The 23,227-nt window shown below is 33.0% G+C and overlaps 1 protein-coding gene across 1 annotated transcript; it reads left to right on the top strand.

Annotated features, from left to right (window-relative positions):
• Positions 1 to 371: 371 nt before the first annotated feature.
• Positions 372 to 22,247, top strand: LOC139512987 (beta-lactamase domain-containing protein 2-like). Its single transcript, XM_071301026.1, has 8 exons — positions 372 to 563; positions 3,997 to 4,188; positions 6,884 to 6,983; positions 8,835 to 8,940; positions 10,402 to 10,524; positions 11,771 to 11,955; positions 12,696 to 12,935; positions 19,230 to 22,247. The coding sequence occupies exons 1-8, from the start codon at positions 421 to 423 to the stop codon at positions 19,407 to 19,409; spliced, it is 1,269 nt and encodes a 422-aa protein (XP_071157127.1). The 5' UTR covers positions 372 to 420; the 3' UTR covers positions 19,410 to 22,247.
• Positions 22,248 to 23,227: the final 980 nt, after the last annotated feature.

The raw sequence follows: 23,227 nt of genomic DNA, 5'->3' as shown, positions 1-23,227 counted from the left end.
GCCTATAAATAGTTGTTTTTCATTTAAAAAATATCAAATTCAATAAAAAGAAGAAAATAAAAAGATAGTATAATTGTACTTTTATATAGTCAAATGATTAATCAAAATTTTTATCAAATGATTATACATCAGAGAATCATCATCAGAAGAAAAGAAATGTAGAAGAAGAATTCTATAAGGATAAGGTAAAATAAGCACTTACATTTCTGTATTGGGGTATCCTGGTATCAGATACAGAATAATAATATACGAAGAACAGGACCATATGCAGTGTTCAAATGCTACATTCGATGATTTATCTTAGGAACCCGGTATGATTTTATTTATCTGCACGGAATCAGTATAATATCTATTCCGTCTTTGGTGGCTACATATAATTCCGTTCTACATACTGACACTTTTTCAGTTGTCAAAGTAAATATGTCCACAGGAAAAAATACAGTGTTTATTGTTATTTTGGCATTTATTTTATATTATTTTAAGAACATTTTTGAAGATGATCTTCCACCAGTCGTAGAGGGATTCTTTCTTCCAGAGTTTAGATCTGTTGCAGAATTATTTAGGTAAGCCGGCTTCAGTTACATACATGCTCACATGATCACTGGAAATTTATACATCACTTCCATTCCATTCATTAATTTCACTTTTATTTGTTTTGCGATCAAGAATAGTAGTAAACTCATTTTTAAGTGTAAAATACTGATAGCTATTAGAAACTAAGTGTGAAGCAGCAATGGATTAAAAAGGGGGCGTAGAGGTTCTACATCCCCACTTTGATTGAAAAATATATCTTTGAGACTGCCATATTGTGGCAAACAAGAAATTTAAGAACATTTTGTACAATTTTGGAGAATAGTTCTTTACTCCTTGCCGTCCTGTTTTCTAGTAGTTCCCAACTCGCTTTGTTGATTCAGTTTCGTCCCAGAGCTAGGTAGTCCGAGATTACTCTGACGTCCAACGGCTGTTTTGCCAGACAAGCTGGGGCCGTGGGACGTCAGAGCTCGTCCCATATCAAAAAGTGGATATTTGCCCACCCAAAATAGATGCGCTGCTTCGTCGCTTCTGGTGCCGATTTAGTGCCTTGGAATTATATAAATCGGGCATCGATCTGTTCATTTTTCATTTATCTCTTCATTTACAATGTAAGTTTTACCTACCTGCCAACCTTTATTTTTCCATATTTTAACAGTTTTCACAGAGACCCATCGATTTCTGCATTTTGACTTTCACTTTCAAATGGACGTCAAGTTACGAGAGAGTTCGTGGCCTCGAGACTCAAATATTTATATTTTTTCACCTCCTTTATAGGAGATCGATGTTTAACATTTAGAAGCCAACCACGATTTTTCACCTCCTTTACAGGAGATCGGTATTAAGCATTTAGTTCCGACCATGATAACAATCGGAAGCTCTCGGACATTTAGATAACTTGCATCGTAAATGAACGAGGTGTTACAGTATGGTCATTTGCACTGTTTTCTCGTGGTCACGTGATAATCTTTGAAAATGAAAGTCAAAATGCAGAAATCGATGGGTCTCTGTGAAAACTGTTAAAATATGGAAAAATAAAGGTTGGCAGGTAGGTAAAACTTACATAAATGAAGAGATAAATGAAAAATGAACAGATCGATGCCCGATTTATATAATTCCAAGGCCCTAAATCGGCACCAGAAGCGACGAAGCAGCGCATCTATTTTGGGTGGGCAAATATCCACTTTTTGATATGGGACGAGCTCTGACGTCCCACGGCCCCAGCTTGTCTGGCAAAACAGCCGTTGGACGTCAGAGTAATCTCGGACTAAGAGCTAGGGTCCCTGTTTTAGTTATCTTCTCCTGTTTACTAGTTGATGGATTTATTGTTGTTAGTAGTGATCTCAAATGTAGCATATTGAAGGACAGGTACCTTAATTTGTATAGGCATGGCGTTTAGACATCTTTATGGCAGTTCCTGAGGTTAATTCACTGTACCCTGTGTACTCCTGGAACTGCATTCAATGCGTCCCATGAGCTGTCATGTGAGGTCCAATAAGTTCCAAATAAAATTGACTTATTACTCATATTATCGAAGCTATGAATTCATGACAAAGTTCATCTGACCTACCATCATTTTCCAGTTAATAATTTAATGACCCATACATTAAGAGAGGGATGCATTCGGCTATATATTACTTCCGCTGCTCAGTTTACTGAAAGTTAGCAATTAAAATTGTTCGTATATAAGTCAGACAGAAAGATGCAGGAATCCGACATGAGTATATATAGTTACGTTTAAACATAAGAAAACTTTCAACAGTCTTATCCCATCAGAACACCCTTGTTTATATAAAGCTACCACCATAATTTATATATACTTGAACTTCATCTCAAATTTATACCTACAATCATGACAATCATGACAATGTTATATCTGCAAATTATCGTTAAGAAAATTGAGAATCAAAATTGTGAATATGTCAAAGAGACAACAATTCGACCAAAAAGCAGATAACGAACGAAGGCCGCCAATGGGTATTAAACGCAGCGAGAACATTTTGCACTCGGAGGTGGGCTCAGCTGGGCCCTAAATAAAAGTGTGTAATAGTTCAGTGAAGATAGACGTCATACTAAATTCCAAAACATTAAAAAGAACTAAATTTCTAAATGGATTTTGACCCCTGCTATTGTGACATGGTGGTTACACCGCCTGTGCTGTTTCCATCGCCCTAGACCACTCCACCAACTAGGCTTTATAAATTTTAGCTTTCTTAAGTCGAGCACGTACTACGTAATGTCTTTCCTCATTGCCTTATCTAGGGTTCTTACACAATACAATGTAAAGTGGTTGTCACTGAACTGCATCTGATATCGTCAGCACTTTAAGAGATACTATCAATTTAAAATATAGATCTATGAATGTATAGAATGAATGCAGAAGACGGTGAAAAATATTTATTTCATAATGAATTTCTCGAAACCAGTCCATAGAACAATGGCATATAGTAGCGATTTCATTCCGTTTTACTGCATAATCATTGTAACAGGAAATCTAGTGATAAAATATATCATTTGGGACTTAACATTTTCTTATGTGATAAACTAGTTTTTATGGTCCCTGTCAAATTGTTGATATCATACAATTTCCTTTCTATTGATATATATGATTTAAGACGACAATCTTTTACCCTTGTACAGTTCTCATAAATTGTTTGAGAAGAAACAATCACGACAACAAACAAAAACTCTCAAAAACTGAGGCAATAAATCTTCAATCATAAGGTCAGGAAAATGTAGATATTTGACCTTTTGAATTTCATAGTTGAAAAGTTACTAAACAGTTATGAATTCTGATCGAATTCTACAGTTCTATTCACTTGGTTCGATGTAAACGTGTTGTCTTGTAAAATCACTGCACACAGACGTTACAGCTAATTATATAAAAAAGAAAATATATTATGATTACTTATGAGACATCTCTTTTAAATGAGAGATCAAAAAGACTCAGAAATTAGCAGCTACAGGTCACCGTACGACCTTAAACAATGGAAAAAAAATCCTCATATCGCATATTAAGTTATAAAAGGCCCCGAATTCATATGTGTAAAACAATTCAAACGAGAAAACTTACGGCCTGATAAATGTACAAAAATTAACGAAAAACAAATTTGTAACACAGCAACAAACGGCAACCACTGAATTACAGGCTCCTGACTTGGGGAAGACACATACATACAGAATGAGGCGGGGTGAAACATGTTAGCGGGATCCCAACCTCCCCCTAACCTGGGACAGTGGTGTAACAGTACAACATAAGAACGAACTATAAAAATCAGTTGAAAAAGGCTGAACTCATCAGATGGATACAAATAGAAATACACCTAACAAATACAAAGAGTGAAATCTAATTAACTTAAATCGAACAAAAGCATCACCGACGTTTTAAAGGAAAATTTTTCTGTAAGAAACAGAATTGACTTTTTTTTATTTTAATTATTTAATTTTAACATGTTCATACTGCAGGAATCAAGTTGAAAATCATAAAGAGAAAGGAGGCAACTTCGCTGTGTATTATAAAGGGGAGTTAGTGATAGATTTGTGGGGAGGCTATGCCGACAGAGATTCTCACCAGAGATGGAAAAACGATACACTAGCCACGCTGTTTTCCACCACAAAAGGAGTAGCAGCCATACTTGCAGCCAAACTTGTAGACAAGTAAGTTTTCAAAAGCACCAAGCATCAAAGTTCAGTTCTCACAGTGTTTCAAATTCATAGGAAAATAACATAGACGTGTTCCACTGAAAAGGAAGGCAGACAGTTATAGACCTTTTCAACATCTCTCGACACCTACAGTTGAGAACGACTACGACAGGTAAAATGTGAAGGGTCGTCTCAAAAATTTAAAAAAAATGAGATCATTATTGATTTTATTGCTTTCAATCATTGACAATGATAAAACTTTCCTACAGAGTCCAAATGGCATGGTTTTTTTTAATTTATTATAAAGAAAATGATAGATTTAAGTCACATTTCATCTTTTAGACGTTTAGCTTCTAGCTGTCCTGGTTGAATTTGGAAAACGAAAAGAACAAATCATGTTTTATTGTAGTTGATATTTAATTAAACAGTGATTATGTCGGTTGACAAGGCCGGTACATGTCTGTTAGTTTTGGCCTTGGATGCCTCCATAATGTACTCAATACTTTGTATCATTTCAATTCACCAATTTGGTGTTCCACCTGAATTCTGTATTCACCAATCACTGCTTAACGTTGTAACATTGAAACGAGGGGTCAATTATATTTTTTTTCAAAATTCATCAAGGAAAAACTTTACCTCGAACAAGATATCTTGAAGCGGAGAAGACCGTCGTTGATAAAGAAAAAACGTGATATTTTCCTTCGACCTAAAAAATCAATATGTAATTATGTAAAAATTGAATATGTACAACATCAACTAAGATGAAGATCTGTGGAAAAACACAAAGTTGGTCGTGTTCACAAGTGTGACACGGACGGACGGTCCAGTATTCTTATTCATTTTTGAAAAAAATCATAAAAGCTTTTACACCAACAAATTAAATCGTTATTGGCATGCGGCAAATATTTGGCGAAAGACTCACATAATCACAAAAGTGAAGAGAAAATGGGTTAGGATTCTGAATGATTGGAATATTTGTTTAATCCATTCAACATGAAATGTCGTGCAAATACATACGAAATAAGAATATTATATGACAGAGACATATGTATGGTGGACAGATGCGGACGTTTCCCCTTTTCGTGTTTTCGGGGAAATCCAGAAATCGAGAAAGCGAAATCGAGAAATCGGGAAATCGAGAAATCAAGAAATTGGGAAATCGAGAAATAGAGAAAGCAAAAACGCAAAATTGAGAATTCATTTCGCGTTTTCGTGTTTTCTCTTTCGTGTTTTGGCGTTTTTGCTTTCTTGATTTCTCGATTTCTCCATTTTCCGATCTTATCTATTTCCCAATTTCTCGATTTTCCTATTTCTCGATTTCCCGATTTCCCGATTTCGCAATTTCTCGATTTTGCTTTCTCGATTTCTCGAATTCCCAATTTCGCGTTTGCAAAATGAAAGGAGAAGTCACGAAAACGCGAAAAGGCGAAATAAATGGCCGCATCCGGCCACCATACATATATTTATTTATTTATTTGCTTGATATATATTCTTAAACTATATAGTCAAAATAGTATAAAACCGCCAATCCAATATGTAACGTAATGATAATCAGGATGGTTTTTATACACCCGTCGTCTTTTAGACGGGACGTATTATGGTATACCGTTGTCCGTCCGTCCGTCCGTCTGTCCGTCGTCCACACTTCGGACAATAACTCAAAAACACTTTCACCAATTTCCATGAAACTTAAGTGAATTGTTTATATCTATTGACGTAAGCTCCCTTTCGTTTTTTTTTAATTTCAGATTTTAAGTTTTGGATTTATGGGGCTTTATTCATAAAAAAGGGGGGATTTTCAACACTTCGGACAATAACTCAAAAAGGCTTTCACCAATGTCCATGAAACTTTGGTGAATTGTTTATATCTATTGATGTAAGCTCCCTTTCAATTTTTATAAATTTCAGATTTTAAGTTTTGGATTTATGGGGCTTTATTCATAAAAAAGGGGGATTTTCAACACTTCGGACAATAACTCAAAAAGGCTTTCACCAATGTCCATGAAACTTTGGTGAATTGTTTATATCTATTGATGTAAGCTCCCTTTCAATTTTTATAAATTTCAGATTTTACATTTCCGTGTTATGAATTTTTATGCTTAAAAAAGGGGGGACTTTACAATTTTGGGACAATAACTAACACTTTCACAAAATTTTATGCAACTTTGATAAATTGTTTATATCTATTGACATAAGCTCCCTTTCCATTTTTATAAATTTTAGATTTTACGTTTTCTTAAGTAATGAATTTTTATACTTAAAAAAGGGGGATTTTATGAAACTTTGGTGAATATATTAATGTAACATCCCTTTTGATTTGTATATATATTTCTAGTTGATCATATAAATTCATTTAAAGCATAAAAGACAAGTTAAAAGAGCAACGGGCGTATCATGCGCTAAAGCGCAGCCCTTTATTGTCTTTGAGACGACCCATCCATTTTACCTGTAAACTGTAGGTGTCATTAGTCGGTGTCGAGAGATGTTGAAAAGGTCTTATACTGACCACAAGAATAGATAGCTGAAGAGGCAATTATCAAAGTGTACTAAAAATTGCACCCCCAAATTCTTTCATTGTAAAAAAAACCTTTAAAATTTTGTTGTGTATTCATTTTCGTTTTACTGTAGGTAGAAAAATATTAACAAGTAGTCATTTTTTCTGAAAGTGTTACATTAATGATCTCATTTATGCAGAATTTTTCGTTTTCAGAGGACATTTAGATTACAAAGAACTAGTATCACATTACTGGCCTGGGTTTGAGTCTAATGGGAAAGACAATGTTACAGTAGAGATGTTGTTAAGTCATCAGGTTAGGTTGTTTCCTCTACATTTCACTGTTTTGTAAGTCATGGTATCTAGATAAACATGTCGTCTGCTAATAGCATTTCAATTTTAACAGTTATAGATCCGTCATTGATCGTAAGAAGGCTTCACAGCAAACACTAAAATAATTACACTAAAGCATTCCAAGACGTCAGAATTATTAAACACTACAATCTATGAAAGAAAAATGACAAACACATATAAAAGCTCAATTCTAAATCTTTCTATTGCCAGAGTGGTCCAGATGACATTGATTCAGGCAATGAGGGATCTTTTAAATTAATCATGACTAAAATTCTTTCTTATGAAAAAAAAAAAAAAAAAAATTCTGCAACAATCATCTCTAATGCATAAAACTTTCCATTACTAATGATATTGTTTTTTTTTTGCAAAAACAACTAAAGAGCCTTTGTCACTCACCTTGGTCTGATTACTCCGGTACAAGTTCACAATTCACTCGAATAGCCACCTTATTAAGAATATAATATTGCAATTTTAAGCAAAATCTTTTAGACACGAGCCTAAATCAATTACATTGAAACATTACTTTGAAATTTAAATATATTCTATCAATGAACAAAATGAGAAAAAAAAGAAGATTGGTAAAATCTAAGAGATCATTGATACACTAAGAACAAAAAACTATATTCATACTAAAATTTTCTTAGACCACTACAGACCCCATGACAAATATTTTGTCATCAAAACAACATCTTGAAAATCACAGGTCTGTTTAAATTCCTTTGGAAGGTCAAACAAGTGGAATGACTGATCATCACATACTGGATATTCTGAGAACTAAAATATTCTATACAAATGTTGTTTTATGTCTACCAAATGCTATTTTTTTCATCCTTCTTCTGTTAATATCTTCTCTGTCAGCAACCAAATCCGAACTTCAGAGCTTTATGCGAAACTGAATTACTCGGACGTAATGTTAAGGATAAAGCGACATGTATTTAATTCTTCTTGAGAAGACCTGTTTGAAATTTGCCTGATAATATACAAATATGGAAACAAGAAGGTGATTGGACAGACCTTATATTGTCCAGATATTGTTTTCGGGAACCTCACCTGAACTGCTACTCTCGATGTAGTAATGTTCAAGGACGTGGCAATGTATCCAATGTATCTAAGGGTTGTATGAACCAGACGTGGAGTCTACGAGAACCCGCATGAAGATCTGTTTGTGAGCCTAAAATACGCCGAAGATCTGTAAGGATACAAACACTCAATTATCATTCTACACTAGTATTTAAACATTGGAAATATTATCTGTTTAAACATTATTCCTCACTAAAAACTTAAAAAAAAGTTATTGAAATATTTCGCCTATCTTTGTTACATAGAAAAAAATGTTATCGTAGATGTGAAGACGTGTTTGTAGGAAAAGACAAACACCCCTTTTTTTAATAAAAGGTTTAGTTGTTTTAGTACTTTTACTTACGACATATTTGATACTAGTATATAAAATAGATGAAGTACTTATCAGATAGTCTGCATTCCTATAGGAACCACATTAGCAACATGCAAGCGAGACGTGAATAAGGAGAATACATTTCTACCCAAGGTGGTAAGATTTACCAGACCAAGTGTTTCTTGTCAGCAATGGCCAGTGTTTTCTTTGGGTGTTGGTGCAACGGAGGCGATTGAACCAATCTAAATTAATTTAAAAGTCATGAGACAACAGTGACAGGGCATTAGATCAAGGATGTTGAATCTCCGATAGTTAATTGATTGTTTCTACAATAGCTTATACGTTGTATAGACATATTTTTGTCATTTATACTTTTAAGTTTGGATGTTTTTAGAAAATATTGTATTTGAATGTTTATAGGCTGGACTTTCTTACATGGATGAAAAATTAACTTTAAACGATGTGGTATCGGATCCAGAAAAGTTAAGAAAAACACTAGGGAATGAACGTCCAAAATGGCCGCCAGGTAAGAGTGAACAAAAATTTAAAAAAAACATATCTTCTATGACAACATGTAATATCTAGATGCAAGTTTGTATTTTTATATTGTAATTGTTCTTTGAATTCAGTTTAACCGGCAGATTTGCTTCAATCTCATTATTCATTTTTGTCGAGCTTTCGACATTAGTCGAAAAAGCGAGACATTATGATCCTACATTCCGTCGTCGGTGTCACAAATATTCACTCTGTGGTAAGTTTTTGAAATTTTAATAACTTTCTTAGCTATCCTTGATTTCTACCAAACTTGGACAGAAGCTTGTTTATAATCATAAGATAGTATCCAGAAGTAAATTTTGTTAAAATAAAATTCCTGTTTTTCCGTATTTTTCTTTTAAATGGATTATTACCAAACTTGGACAGAAGCTTCTTACAATCAAAAGATAGTATGGAGAGGAATATTTTTATTGAATTTTATTTTGTTGAGCATGCAATGAACGGGCGTATGACATTTGCGCCGATTTTGAAAATATTCATTCTTTCATTTGCGCCGATTTCATTTTTTCATTTGCGCCGATTTTATATTTGCTCCTAATTAGATTTACAGGTAAGTTAATACTTGTACATGTACTATGTAATGTACTATACTATTGGTAAAGTCTGGTTATAAATGCTGTTCATTTATGTTAATTTTGATTCATATTGTTCTAAAACTTCATAGTAACATGATAGACATATTGCACACTGAAACGAGTCGAGGAGTCAATTCTAGTCGGATTCATCGAGGGCCATACATATCGGATGATAAGTGTCCTGAAACACATTTTACTTATGTACCATAAAATCGTGTACAGCCAGAGTCACCACGGATTCTATTGTCAAAACACAGAACGAGCATAACCATGTGGTAGATGTCCGAAAGACAGCGGGTACAGTCAATGTAAAGTCTGGAGATGTATCTTGTAGGACTTCTTCCACTACCCGTGGTGAGCAGGGGACAACAGTTATATACAAGTTATGATTGATAATTCATTAAATTTGTACAAGTGGCTAACTGAGGAGGTCTATAATGATAAATGAAAAAGAACATGACTTGGATTGAGAGTTCATTCATTGGCACTCATACCACTTCTTCTAATATCTATTCACCTGTAATTTACCTGTAAAAAAAATGGTCGCAAATGAAAAAAAAATCGGCGCAAATGAAAGAAAAAATCGGCGCAAATGCAAAACGCCACAATGAACAACAGCAAAAGTAGGCGAGACACGTGGTTCCGCAGAACCCTTACAAATTTTTGTTAGGACTTTCCTTCATTTAACAGTGAAGAGAGAGATGCATATATTATGACTATTCTCCACTTACCTTCAAGGAAATATATTTTCTTGTTATTGAAAATGGTCAAATATAATATGAATTACAATATTGATATGATTGAGAATTGAAAAATTTGTAACAACCCAAGTAACAACTGGATGTATATATCAACAGGCACAGGATTTGCTTATCATGGTATTACTTTCGGATTTTATATTGACCAACTGTTACAACTGGCTGATCCACAGAAGAGAAGAGTTGACAAACTGCTTATAGAAGAAATAGCAAAACCATTTAGTAAATATTTTTTAACGTTTGCATTTGATTGAACAGTGAGTTTTTGAAGAACAAGTATCTCAACTCTGTAGAAAAAATAATTTAAATGTCGGTTTTACCTAATAATAGTAATAAAAGTGCGTTGGTTTTAGCCAATGAGATAGCAATCATACCGAAAGGGATACATATATAGAGTCGAAACATCATATTGCAAAATGTTTTTATGCGAAATACTCTAATCATTGTACCAAAAAACTATATATTTTTTTAAAGTATTCATACCAAAACTTATAGTTTGTTAGTGATGATTTCAAGTAAAGCGTGTATAATTGTGTGGTATATTGGATTTTTAAAAATATTTGGTATACTTTAACTTTTCCTTGTATTGAATTTGATTGCTGAAAAAAATGATATTGACAACATGTATACCTCCAAAGATACTATCAATTTCCCTTTTATAAGATAGATCTATAATTGTATAGAATGCATATAAAACGAGGCTGTAATTTTGACTACTCGGTATTTTATCAACATTATTTTGTTTAAAAATGAAAATTCTTATTCAAACACTACTATGAATAGCTCATGCTCATATTTTAAATCGCTATTAGAACTGGTAATTTCAAAACCAGGTAGATATTTCAATACAATACCAGTAAACTGATAACAGAAAGTAAGAACTATTTACGGAAACTATTTTTACCAAACAAGCTAGATAATTCATATTGATAGATTAGAATTTTCATATACACTAGTTTATTCATGATTTAAAATGGAGCATTATGACCTAGTTTAGATGTAATGTAATGTAATAATGATAACCAAATAGTAACCGTTGATTTCCTGTAATAAAATAAAGAGACCCTTCACTAGAATGCTGGACTAGTGAAATGAATTGTGAATAAAAAATATTGACCGTTATTGATGTGAACATTTACTTATATTTTTTGCCTAAAACTAAATCAAATAAACTAGAAATAAACTAGAAATAAAGGCAACAGAAGTTTAGCGATGTCTAATCTCGTCAATCGACTAGGGAGTTGCAAATTGAGGGATGAACATGAACTCCAAATTGAGTGAGACTGGATACGTTAGCGTAAGCATGTAAACCCGATGTATATATTTTGTCTGCTTTATAGGCTGAAGCTGGTCTTTTTAAATTACTGTTACAATTGTGAAGTACGATAGTAATTACGTTTCCTTAGCACTAATTCTACGTACAAAACAGAATTGTTTTTTCATTAATGATCATTTTGTGTTTTGATAGATTTAGAATTATATATTGGTCTACCAAAATGCGAAGTTTACCGCACTGCGAGATTTGAATTAGTTACTGTTACCAAATACGTTGCAAAGTTAATATTTACACCGTCACTGTGGAAAAGACTATGGATATTCTTGAGGTATCCAGATAGCATTGCAACTAAAGGGACACGAGTTATGACAGACCCAGTAAGTATAATAGCTATTTTAACCGACAGTTACAATAATATATGGAGTAGGTAATCAACAGACAACTTTAATATCAAGGTAACCATGACTGAAGAACAATGGTTCAAATAAAAAAAATCTCTCAAGTACTTGCATAACATTTGGTGCTCGTATCCGCCCACAAAGCAACACACAGTATGGCAGTGGACACTGCTATGAAGTTATTTCTAAACCGAGTTTTTAAAAAATGAAATTATAAATTCTTTTACATCTAATGCTATTCGCTCCACGGAGAGTCAAATATTGAAATTCACTTATTTTCATGGTACCCAATTTTCGTGGGTTGAAAAGGAAAATTAGCATTTTCGTGGATATTTGATTTGAATGTTTTGTTTAAGTCTGCATACAAACTTATGTAGAATTTGTAATGGGTTAGCAAATAAATTCGTGGTTTGACTGTACCCACGAAATCCTTCTTTCACACAATTGTATCAAACAGATTGTCATTTTTTTAAATGGTCATTCTTAATTTCTGACTGTATATTTATTACTGTAACTCATAAAACACCGTCTTTTATAGTAAAACAAATATGAACTATATAAATTTGACAAATTTAAATGATTGAATGTGTTATCATTTTTCGTATATGACCAACGGACATATTTCCTTTGACTAGTAAAGTGATGTAAGTTGAAGGGGTCATTGATCTTTAAAAAGTAAGTACAACAGTGGAGATATTAATATCTTGTTACAATTTTAGATTACAAATGATCCTGCTCGAAGGTGCATACCACTTTCGTCTTTTAACGGTCATGGCAATGCAAGATCGTTGGCTAAGTTATATGGAATCCTGGCAAATGGTGGGAAAGACAAGGGGAAAACTTTAATGTCATTGGAAACTATACGTACACTATTTTCTCCGATTATCTCTGGTCATACTTTAGACCTAGGTGAATATGAGGTACTAGGACGAGGTTTAGCGGAATATCACAATACTCAGGTAAGTAATCAGAGACGTTTGAAACATAGCTCAGATAGCATCATTGCCATGCCGAGGAATATTGAGTGGATTGGTGTTTTTCTGTTTTTTCTGTTTTTTTTTTTTTTTTTTATCATAATTGCATTTAGTTGGCCATGACAAAATCAAGTGATCTTTTTAAATTATTGTCTCCTTTTTAAAAACACGAATATATGAAATTTTCGTCGAACGTCGCAAATAAACTGAACATTTATAGCGCAGTTATAACTACCTCACAGTTCATCTGGTTGATAAAGCAAAGCTTCTTTTATAGACATAAAATAAAACGAATAAACGTATTGTACCTTTTTGTCTTTTAAGACGGAATCGGTATATTTAAGATTTCGATAAAGTTTCCTTCAATGATAACTGTGTTAATAGCAAAGTTGTAATCTTCGACCTGTTCTGTGACTGGTCGAAAATAATTTCATTGTTTTTGTTTAAAAAATAGTTGTTGTTTATTATTCAGTAATTAACAGTAAATTTTCAATATATATATACATGTATCTGAGATGCAATATCTCCTATTTAAATTTGATTTTGGTGAACACCTTCTTACTAGAATAGAATTATTAGTCAAGGGCAAATTTTTATTTTCAACCTCCGGGTGCGGGTGTTTCTCGCTGCATTGAAGACCCATTGGTGGACTTCGGCTGTTGTCTGCTCTATGGTCATGTTGTTGTCTCTTTGACGCATTCCCCATTTCCATTCTCAATTTTATGCCGACCTAATATTGTATGGATCGCTTTCTCAAACTAGTAATATTTACGGATGTAAAATCTCACTTTTTTAGCTCACCTGGCCTAAAAGGCCAAGTGAGCTTTTCTCATCACTTGGCGTCCGTCGTCGTCCGTCGTCCGTCGTTGTCGTTAACTTTTACAAAAATCTTCTCCTCTGAAACCACTGGGCCAAATTCAACCAAACTTGGCCAAAATCATCATTGGGGTATCTAGTTTAAAAAATGTGTCCGGTGACCCGGCCAACCATCCAAGATGGCCGCCATGGCTAAAAATAGAACATAGGGGTAAAATGCAGTTTTTGGCTTATAACTCAAAAACCAAAGCATTTAGAGCAAATCTGACATGGTGTAGAATTGTTAAACAGGTGAAGATCTATCTGCCCTGAAATTTTCAGATGAATCGGATAACCCGTTGTTGGGTTGCTGCCCCTGAACTAGTAATTTTAAGGAAATTTTGCTGTTTTTGGTTATTATCTTGAATATTATTATAGATAGAGATAAACAGTTAACAGCAATAATGTTCAGCAAAGTAAGATTTACAAATAAGTCTCATGACTGAAATGGTCAGTTGACCCCTTTAGGAGTTATTGCCCTTTATAGTCAATTTTTAACCATTTTTCATAAATCTTTGTAATATTTTACAAAAATCTTCTCCTCTGAAACTACTGGGCTAAATTAATCCAAACTTGGCCACAATCATCTTTTGGGTTAGACTATTAGTTTGAAAAATGTGTCCGGTGACCCGGCCATCAAACCAATATGGCCGCCATGGCTAAAAATAGAACATAGGGTAAAATGCAGTTTTTGGCTTATAACTCAAAACCCAAAGCATTTAGAGCAAATCTGACAGGGGTAAATTTGTTTATCAGTTCAAGATCTATCTGCCCTGAAATTTTAGATGAATCGGACAACCCGTTGTTGGGTTGCTGGCCCTGAATTAGTAATTTTAAGGAAATTTTGCTCCTTTTGGTTATTATCTTGAATATTATTATAGATAGAGATAAACTATAAACAGCAATAATGTTCACCAAAGTAAGATTTATAAATAAGTCAACATGACTGAAATGGTCAGTTGACCTCTTTAGGAGTTATTGCCCTTTATAGTCAATTTTTAACCATTTTTCGTAAATCTTAGTAATCTTTTACAAAAATCTTCTCCTCTGAAACTACTGGGCTAAATTAATCCAAACTTGGTCACAATCATCTTTTGGGTTAGTAGTTTGAAAAATGTGTCCGGTGACCCGGCCATCCAACCAAGATGGCCGCCATGGCTAAAAATAGAACATGGGGTAAAATGCAGTTTTTGGCTTATAACTCAAAACCCAAAGCATTTAGAGCAAATCTGACATGGGGTAAAATTGTTCATCAGGTCAACATTTATCTGCTCTGAAATTTTTAGATGAATCGGACAACCCGTTGTTGGGTTGCTGACCCTGAATTGTTAGTTTTAAGGAAATTTTGCTGTTTTTGGTCATTATCTTGAATATTATTATTGATAGAGATAAACTGTAAACAACAATAATGTTCAGCAAAGTAAGATTTACAAATAAGTCAACATGACCGAAATGGTCAATTGACCCCCTTAGGAGTTATTGTTCTTTATAGTCAATTTTTAACAATTTTCATAAAATTTGTAAATTTTTACTAACATTTTCCACTGAAACTAATGGGCCAAGTTCATTATGGATAGAGATAATTTTAAGCAGCAAGAATGTTCAGTAAAGTAAGATGTACAAACACATCACCATCACCAAAACACAATTTTGTCATGAATCCATCTGCTTCCTTTAATATTCACATAGACCAAGGTGAGCGACACAGGCTCTTTAGAGCCTCTAGTTATAAATGTAAACATTATGATAATCGTAATAACGGTTTTAACTAGTCATTATCGTTATTGCCAACTTGTTTAAAAAATTGTAGGTTTTCATTCAATGCCATAGCTCTTATGTTACCTTTTTTTATCTGATCGTCGGTTTTTTCCGTGTTCTATATCAATTTCTGTAAATCTACAATTCAAGCTTATATAGTTGAATTAGGTTATAGGCTAATAAATCATTGGCCCTTGACATTGACCAGGACAATTCCAGTTTCACCAGTACTACATACCATCTTATGCGTTTGCTAGTGTAGTCTTAAACGTTATAGGCTTTAATTCAGAAACGATAAATAAATATTTCTAGGTATGAAATATATTTTAACTTTAAAGTCATATGAAACTTCAAATTACAAAAAAAAAAAAATATGCATATGTTTTTTAAAACTAAATGGATAGTTTTCATTATACAACTTATGTACATATACTTTTTTCTGAAGAAAATTCCTTAATTTGTCCACATTTAGAAGAAGTTTACCTATTTTTAATATCTTGCTGCTAGGAAGCAATTCGCCGACATATTTTCCGTATGCATAGTGACCTAAGCGTGAGCCTCCTCGTAAAAATCCGGTGATAGCAATACGCATGAATGTGTCATTAAAATAAACAATTACCTGATTATATATGTTAAACACGTGCTAAATACCCATGCTTTTTATTGATTATTTACTATAAGGTGACAATCGGTAAACTTCGGCTTCAAAACACGGCATTTAATGAGTAGCCATATTTGTTAAATCATAACAAACAGATAGAAAAAAAATTGACGATTATACGATATATTTGCTTTAAAAATGATAAAATCGTGCACAGAGGACTAAGTTTATGATATATACATGCATTGGTTCAAGAATTGGATGAACATTACTTTTCACCAGTCACTCGTTTCATGACTTTAAATAAAGAAAGTTAAATATTCCATCACAGTTATTTCTTTTCAGCGTTCACCAATTGTACTCACAGAAAGGGTTTACTTCTTTAGTTGTTAATTTTTCTTTATATCTTTTTTAGCTCACCTGGCCCAAAGGGCCAAGTGAGCTTTTCTCAGCACTTGGCGTCCGGCGTCCGTCGTCCGTCGTCTGTCGTCCGTCGTCCGTCGTCGTCCGGCGTCGTTAACTTTTACAAAAATCTTCTCCTCTGAAACTACTGGGCCAAATTTAACCAAACTTGGCCACAATCATCATTGGGGTATCTAGTTTAAAAAATGTGTCTGGTGACCCGGTCAACCAACCAAGATGGCCGCCATGGCTAAAAATAGAACATAGGGGTAAAATGCAGTTTTTGGCTTATAACTCAAAAACCAAAGCATTTAGAGCAAATCTGACATGAGTAAAATTGTTCATCAGGTCAAGATCTATCTGCCCTGAAATTTTCAGATGAATCGGACAACCCGTTGTTGGGTTGCTGCCCCTGAATTGGTAATTTTAAGGAAATTTTACTGTTTTTAGTTATTATCTTGAATATTATTATAGATAGAGATAAACTGTAAACAGCAATAATGTTCAGCAAAGTAAGATTTACAAATAAGTCAACATGACCCAAATGGTCAGTTGACCCCTTTAGGAGTTATTGCCCTTTATAGTCCATTTTTAACCATTTTTCGTAAATCTTAGTTATCTTTTAGAAAAATCTTCTCCTCTGAAACTACTGGGCCAAATTAAACCAAACTTGGCCACAATCATCATTGGGGTATCTAGTTTAAAAAATGTGTCCGGTGACCCGGCCAACCAACCAAGATGGCCGCCATGGCTAAAAATAGAACATAGGGGTAAAATGCAGTTTTTGGCTTATAACTCAAAAACCAAAGCATTTAGAGCAAATCTGACATGGGGTAAAATTGTTCATCAGGTCAAGATCTATCTGCCCTGAAATTTTCAGATGAATCGGACAACCCGTTGTTGGGTTGCTGCCCCTGAATTGGTAATTTTAAGGAAATTTTACTGTTTTTAGTTATTATCTTGAATATTATTATAGATAGAGATAAACTGTAAACAGCAATAATGTTCAGCAAAGTAAGATTTACAAATAAGTCAACATGACCAAAATGGTCAGTTGACCACTTTAGGAGTTATTGCCCTTTATAGTCAATTTTTAACCATTTTTCATAAATCTTAGTAATCTTTTAGAAAAATCTTCTCCTCTGAAACTACAGGGCCAAATTTAACCAAACTTGGCCACAATCATCATTGGGGTATCTAGTTTAAAAAATGTGTCCGGTGACCCGGCCAACCAACCAAGATGGCCGCCATGGCTAAAAATAGAACATAGGGGTAAAATGCAGTTTTTGGCTTATAACTCAAAAACCAAAGCATTTAGAGCAAATCTGACAGGGGTAAAATTGTTCATCAGGTCAAGATCTATCTGCCCTGAAATTTTCAGATGAATCGGACAACCCGTTGTTGGGTTGCTGCCCCTGAAATGGTAATTTTTAGAAAATTTTGCTGTTTTTGGTTATTATCTTGAATATTATTATAGATAGAGATAAACTGTAAACAGCAATAATGTTCAGCAAAGTAAGATCTACAAATAAGTCAACATGACCAAAATGGTCAGTTGACCACTTTAGGAGTTATTGCCCTTTATAGTCAATTTTTAACCATTTTTCATAAATCTTAGTAATCTTTTAGAAAAATCTTCTCCTCTGAAACTACAGGGCTAAATTTAACCAAACTTAGCCATAATCATCATTGGGGTATCTAGTTAACAAAATCTGTCCAGTGACTCGGCCAACAAACCAAGATGGCCACCATGGCTAAAAATAGAACATGGGGGTAAAATGCAGTTTTTGGCTTATAACTCAAAAACCAAAGCATTAAGAGCAAATCTGACAGGAAGTAAAATTGTTGATCAGGTCACGATCTATCTGCCCATGAATTTTCAGATGAATTTGATAATCGGTTGTTAGGTTGCTGCCCCTGAATTGGTTATTTTGAGGAAATTTTGCTGTTTTTTTGTTATTATCTTGAATATTATTATAGATAGAGATAAACTGTAAACAGCAATAATGTACAGCAAAGTAAGAACTAAAAATAAGTCAGTATGACCAAAATAGTCAATTGACCCCCTAAGGAGTTATTGCCCTTCATAGTCAATTTTTAACAATTTAAGATTTTCAATAACATTTTCCACAGAAAGTACTGTTATAGATAGAGATAATTGTAAGCAGCAAGAATGTTTAGTGAAGTAAGATCTACAAACACATCACCATCACCAAAACACAATTTTGTCATGAATCCATCTTTGTCCATTGTTTAATATTCACATAAACCAAGGTGAGCGACACAGGCTCTTTAGAGCCTCTAGTTTCAATTTGTTAATTTAAAATTACCTCGGTCAATCTTAGTTTTTTTGGAACTTTTGGAAATTTCTGAAATACCTACCACCAGGCACTCTGGATAATAAAACACGTGCATTCTATTGCAGTTGAATCATTAGTAGACCGTGAGTCAATGCCAAATTATAATTGTAGAAATAAGAAAACTTTGTAAATGCAAAACAAAAAAAGCAAAAAAAAGTTTTAATTAAATAGCATAATTGAAGAGGGATATATGTACAGAAATAAGAGTGCACTGGTTCCCTTGACATTAATGCCAAGGGGGGAATAACTGTGCATATTAATTGTTCTTCTCTTCTTCCTTATATATAAATCGATCGTTTGTAGGGAGATATTTGCTATGGTCATCCAGGTTATGGCGGACAGATGGGATTTTCAGATGTGAAGGACAACATTGGAATGGCCTATCTGACGAATGATCTTTCTGTATATGGAGTTGGAAATGATCCCAAGTTTCTTGCCTTACAAAGACAATTCTACAAAGCTTTAGAACAAAACAAGAAATGAGATTTTATAAAGATAAACAGAATCTCTTATATAAAAAAAAAGAAGTTCACCTATATCTTTTATTATTTTTTTATAAACTGGTGATTAATGTGATAATTTGTGATTAAATTTAAAAAAAATGGCAATATTGAAAGCATTTTTAGACTGTTCTCTACAACAGTTATATGTCATGAGGATAGTATAACTTTAGTGTTCTGTATATTGCTGTGTTGTACTGTATGTTGTTGATGTATCATTTCTATGCGGTTAACTTTATGAGAATCTTTGATAGAGTCCTGTGGGTAATTTTATTGATCAAATCCCAAAATGAAAATAATGTCAAATCAGGTATCATGTCCATCATGGTAATTAATGCTGTACGTTGTAAATGGTGTATCATTTGAAGATATTACCCAGATAGATCCAGATTCTGAAATTGTACATTTTGTATTTGCAACAGCTGTATCCGATCTACGATAACTTACAGTGAGTTAATAGATAGTGATTGCATGATTTTACATTCCATTTACTGGTATACAAATATGTTTTTTATTTCAGCAGCTACAATTTTCAACACATTAATTTATATGTATTCATTTAAACAATTGCATTTTTGTAATTTTTGACATGTAACATAATTTATCTTACCTCCTATACATTTCTAGGAATATGATTGGTTAAAAGCGTCCGCGTGGAGACCGTGTATATTTCATATTAGGTATTAGGGAGGCGGGGCTTATTTCATACACGGTTAGTAGTGGTGTTACGTCCCTTTATAAAAACAAAACGGTACTGAGAAAAAATCTTAAAGGTTTCAACAGACGAAGAAATTCATGTTTAAGATTAAAATGAATTCATAAAACACATTTAAACCTAACCAGTTGTTATTGTTTTCATCTGTTTATGTAGGATCAATGGAAGTAGTTTCTTAATGCTAACAGTATTGAAGACTTGCTCATTTTGATAGGTCACTAGTCTAAATTTCACACATTAAGATAGTCGGTAAGATAAATTCGTTATATAGTGTGCTAGTGACGTAATACGGTATATATGAGGTCAGTAAATTCCTTATATGGATTCCAGCTTCGCTCTCACCCCATATGGAATGTACTGACCCCATTTATACCGTATTAGGTCACTAGCACACTATGTAACTAATAGTATTTTGTCTTAAGAAGTTTGTTATATTCGCACAGGTCGTGGTAAAAAACTCTTGTGTATTCATCTGATCTTTGACTTTTTATTAATTTTGATTCTTTGGATGGCTACATACTGTTAATTCAAAATAAGTCATTTTCCATCGGAATCCCAGATTTTGGAGGCACCAAATACATAAATTTGTTATAAAGTTTGATTTGTTCGATTGTTTCTTTCTTAAATATTAATCATTATGGTAGTTTGGATTCTGCTAATATGATGACATTTATTATTAAGTAGTCTTTGAAATGTTTTATGAACAAACTTCTTAGTTTTCTTAAATAAAGAAAGTATTTCGCGGATTTTTTCTATTTCTTCTACACACTGATGATTTAAAGACGTTTTGACCTTGCATTTTTACATGTCATAAAATTTGCTGTTATGATTTCTTTTGAACAACAAGTTTTTCAAAACCCTTTGTGTTTTTTTTATAATTCCATCTCAATTATGAGGGTATTTACCTTTTCCATTTTTCATTCTTTTTCATAGGATGCAAATGAAATATTTTACTTCTTATTTCTGTCAACAAATTTTCTAAGATCAGTTGTTTTAAATTTTTAATAATTGTGAAATTAAGCAATCATTGATCTAGGAGTGTCTATTATATACTAAAGGTGCATCCTTTATGTTTTGTTATTATTTCATGAACAATTTTAATATATACTTAATCATACAATAGACTACTACTCAAAATAATTGACCCTTTCCAAAATTGAAATCACTTATTTTATAATGTTAACAATTGGTGAATGATCAGATATATACATATTTATATATGATTTTTTCCCCTTTAATATGCATTTCTTAAAAGAAACTCTGAGATCCCATTGAAAAAAAAACAAGGCTAGCCTTTTTCAGGGGTCTATTTGTTTTCTCCACTTGACTGTATATTTTTTTTTATACTAGGTTAATTTTCGTAGAAATCAATGAGATCACAGGTTTCAATAAGTTCAAAGAACGTTTCTATCGCACGCTGATTACTTATTTGTTGATAGATACAAGTATCTCACGCTTGATGCGGACTTACTTAAAATCTTCGGTCAGAATAACTTGTTGATAGTTAACATGTTGTCTTTTATTTCATCGACATTATTATAAAATGTTTTGGAACCTTTATTTGGTCGATAATTAATATGTGTTATTCTTTTACCTTCAATCGCAATGTCTACGCACAGGAAAGTTCTTATTTTCAAAATTATTTAAAAGAGAGAATTAAAGCATTAACAAAAAATACTGAAACTCAAGGTCGCAAAGGGAGAAGCAAATATGTTATATATTTTGGATTTGTGTAAAAATCAGGGTGGAGCGATATTTTTTCCAGGTGTTTATAAGTTACAAGGTTTGGAGATAATATATCAACAATCATGATTATTTGAGCCTTTTATTTAATACAGGATGTAAGTATAATTACTTTGTGTTCCTCCACCATGGTGCTAGGTTCAGCTTTTACATCTTTAAATTGTACATTTTTTTTTAGTAAAACGTATTGTATGTGTTTTCATTTAATCTTGAATGCAAATTGACTTTCAATTTTCATGTGATTAAAATGTGCTGCGTTGTTTCAGAGTATGTTTTGATATATTGTATACATTTTAAGTATTTTGTGAAATGGAAAAATATCTTAGTGTGATTCGAAGTTTTGAATAAAAAATATTTGAAACATAGTTTTCATTTTAATTTTACAATTGAAGTATTGTAGTAAATAAACTCATCATAGATACCAGGATTGAAATTTTTGTATTTGTGCCAGACGCGCATTTCGTCTACAAAAGACTCATCAGTGACGCTCGAATCTAAAAAAAAATTCTAAAGGCCAAGTAATGTATGATGTTTAAGAGCAGTCAGGAACAAATATTTTAAAATGTTTTTCCAAATACAGCTACGGAAATAGATTCCGGAGTCAGAAAAACCTTAATATTTCAAAAATTCTATGTTTTGTAATGTTTTATATTACATCTTAATGTGAATAAATTCAATTATAATCTTACGTTAACGTCAGGTAAACAAGTATGTCCAAGTTATATTGTGTATTCTTAAACTATTGTTAAGCAATATGATTTGTCAACAAGAAACAATATTCATAAAAGCAAACAGTTCTCCGTAAATACCAACCGGTTAACAGTTCAAAAACTATTTACTGTATGAATTATACACTGAAAGTTTTGACTATTTTATACACTGAAAGTAAACAGTTTTGACTATTTGGCGGAATCAAATATTTTCCCGCACTTTTGTATAGGAAAATTATATATATACAAATAGAGTACTCATTTTCTTAATGTTGAAGACATGATCACCAAAAGTCGTAAACTGCTTGATACGACTGCTTTACGTCCGTTATCAAGTTTTACATGCAAATGTTGAAAATAAATGTTGAAGAGATATGCATTTTACTTGCTTTGTAGCAGTCCGACACACAAAATCGGAATTTTAATACGATAGACCTTATATAAAAGTATGCAGGAAAACTATCAACCTTTATAGACACCAAGCCGACATAACATTCATTTTTCTTACTGGTTAAAGCTAAAGAGAAACCTCAAAAAGTAATTTCAAGATCCTTTTTTTACTATGTTGGGGATCAAACACAAAACTTTCCATGCACAGGGCAAAAGCTAGATTAACACAAGATGTGAAACAAA

Source organism: Mytilus edulis, chromosome 2, assembly GCF_963676685.1.
Source record: "Mytilus edulis chromosome 2, xbMytEdul2.2, whole genome shotgun sequence".
In the NCBI taxonomy this organism is placed as follows: domain Eukaryota; kingdom Metazoa; phylum Mollusca; class Bivalvia; order Mytilida; family Mytilidae; genus Mytilus; species Mytilus edulis.
Note: the sequence above shows the minus strand (reverse complement) of the source record. Positions and strands in the feature narration are given on the sequence as shown.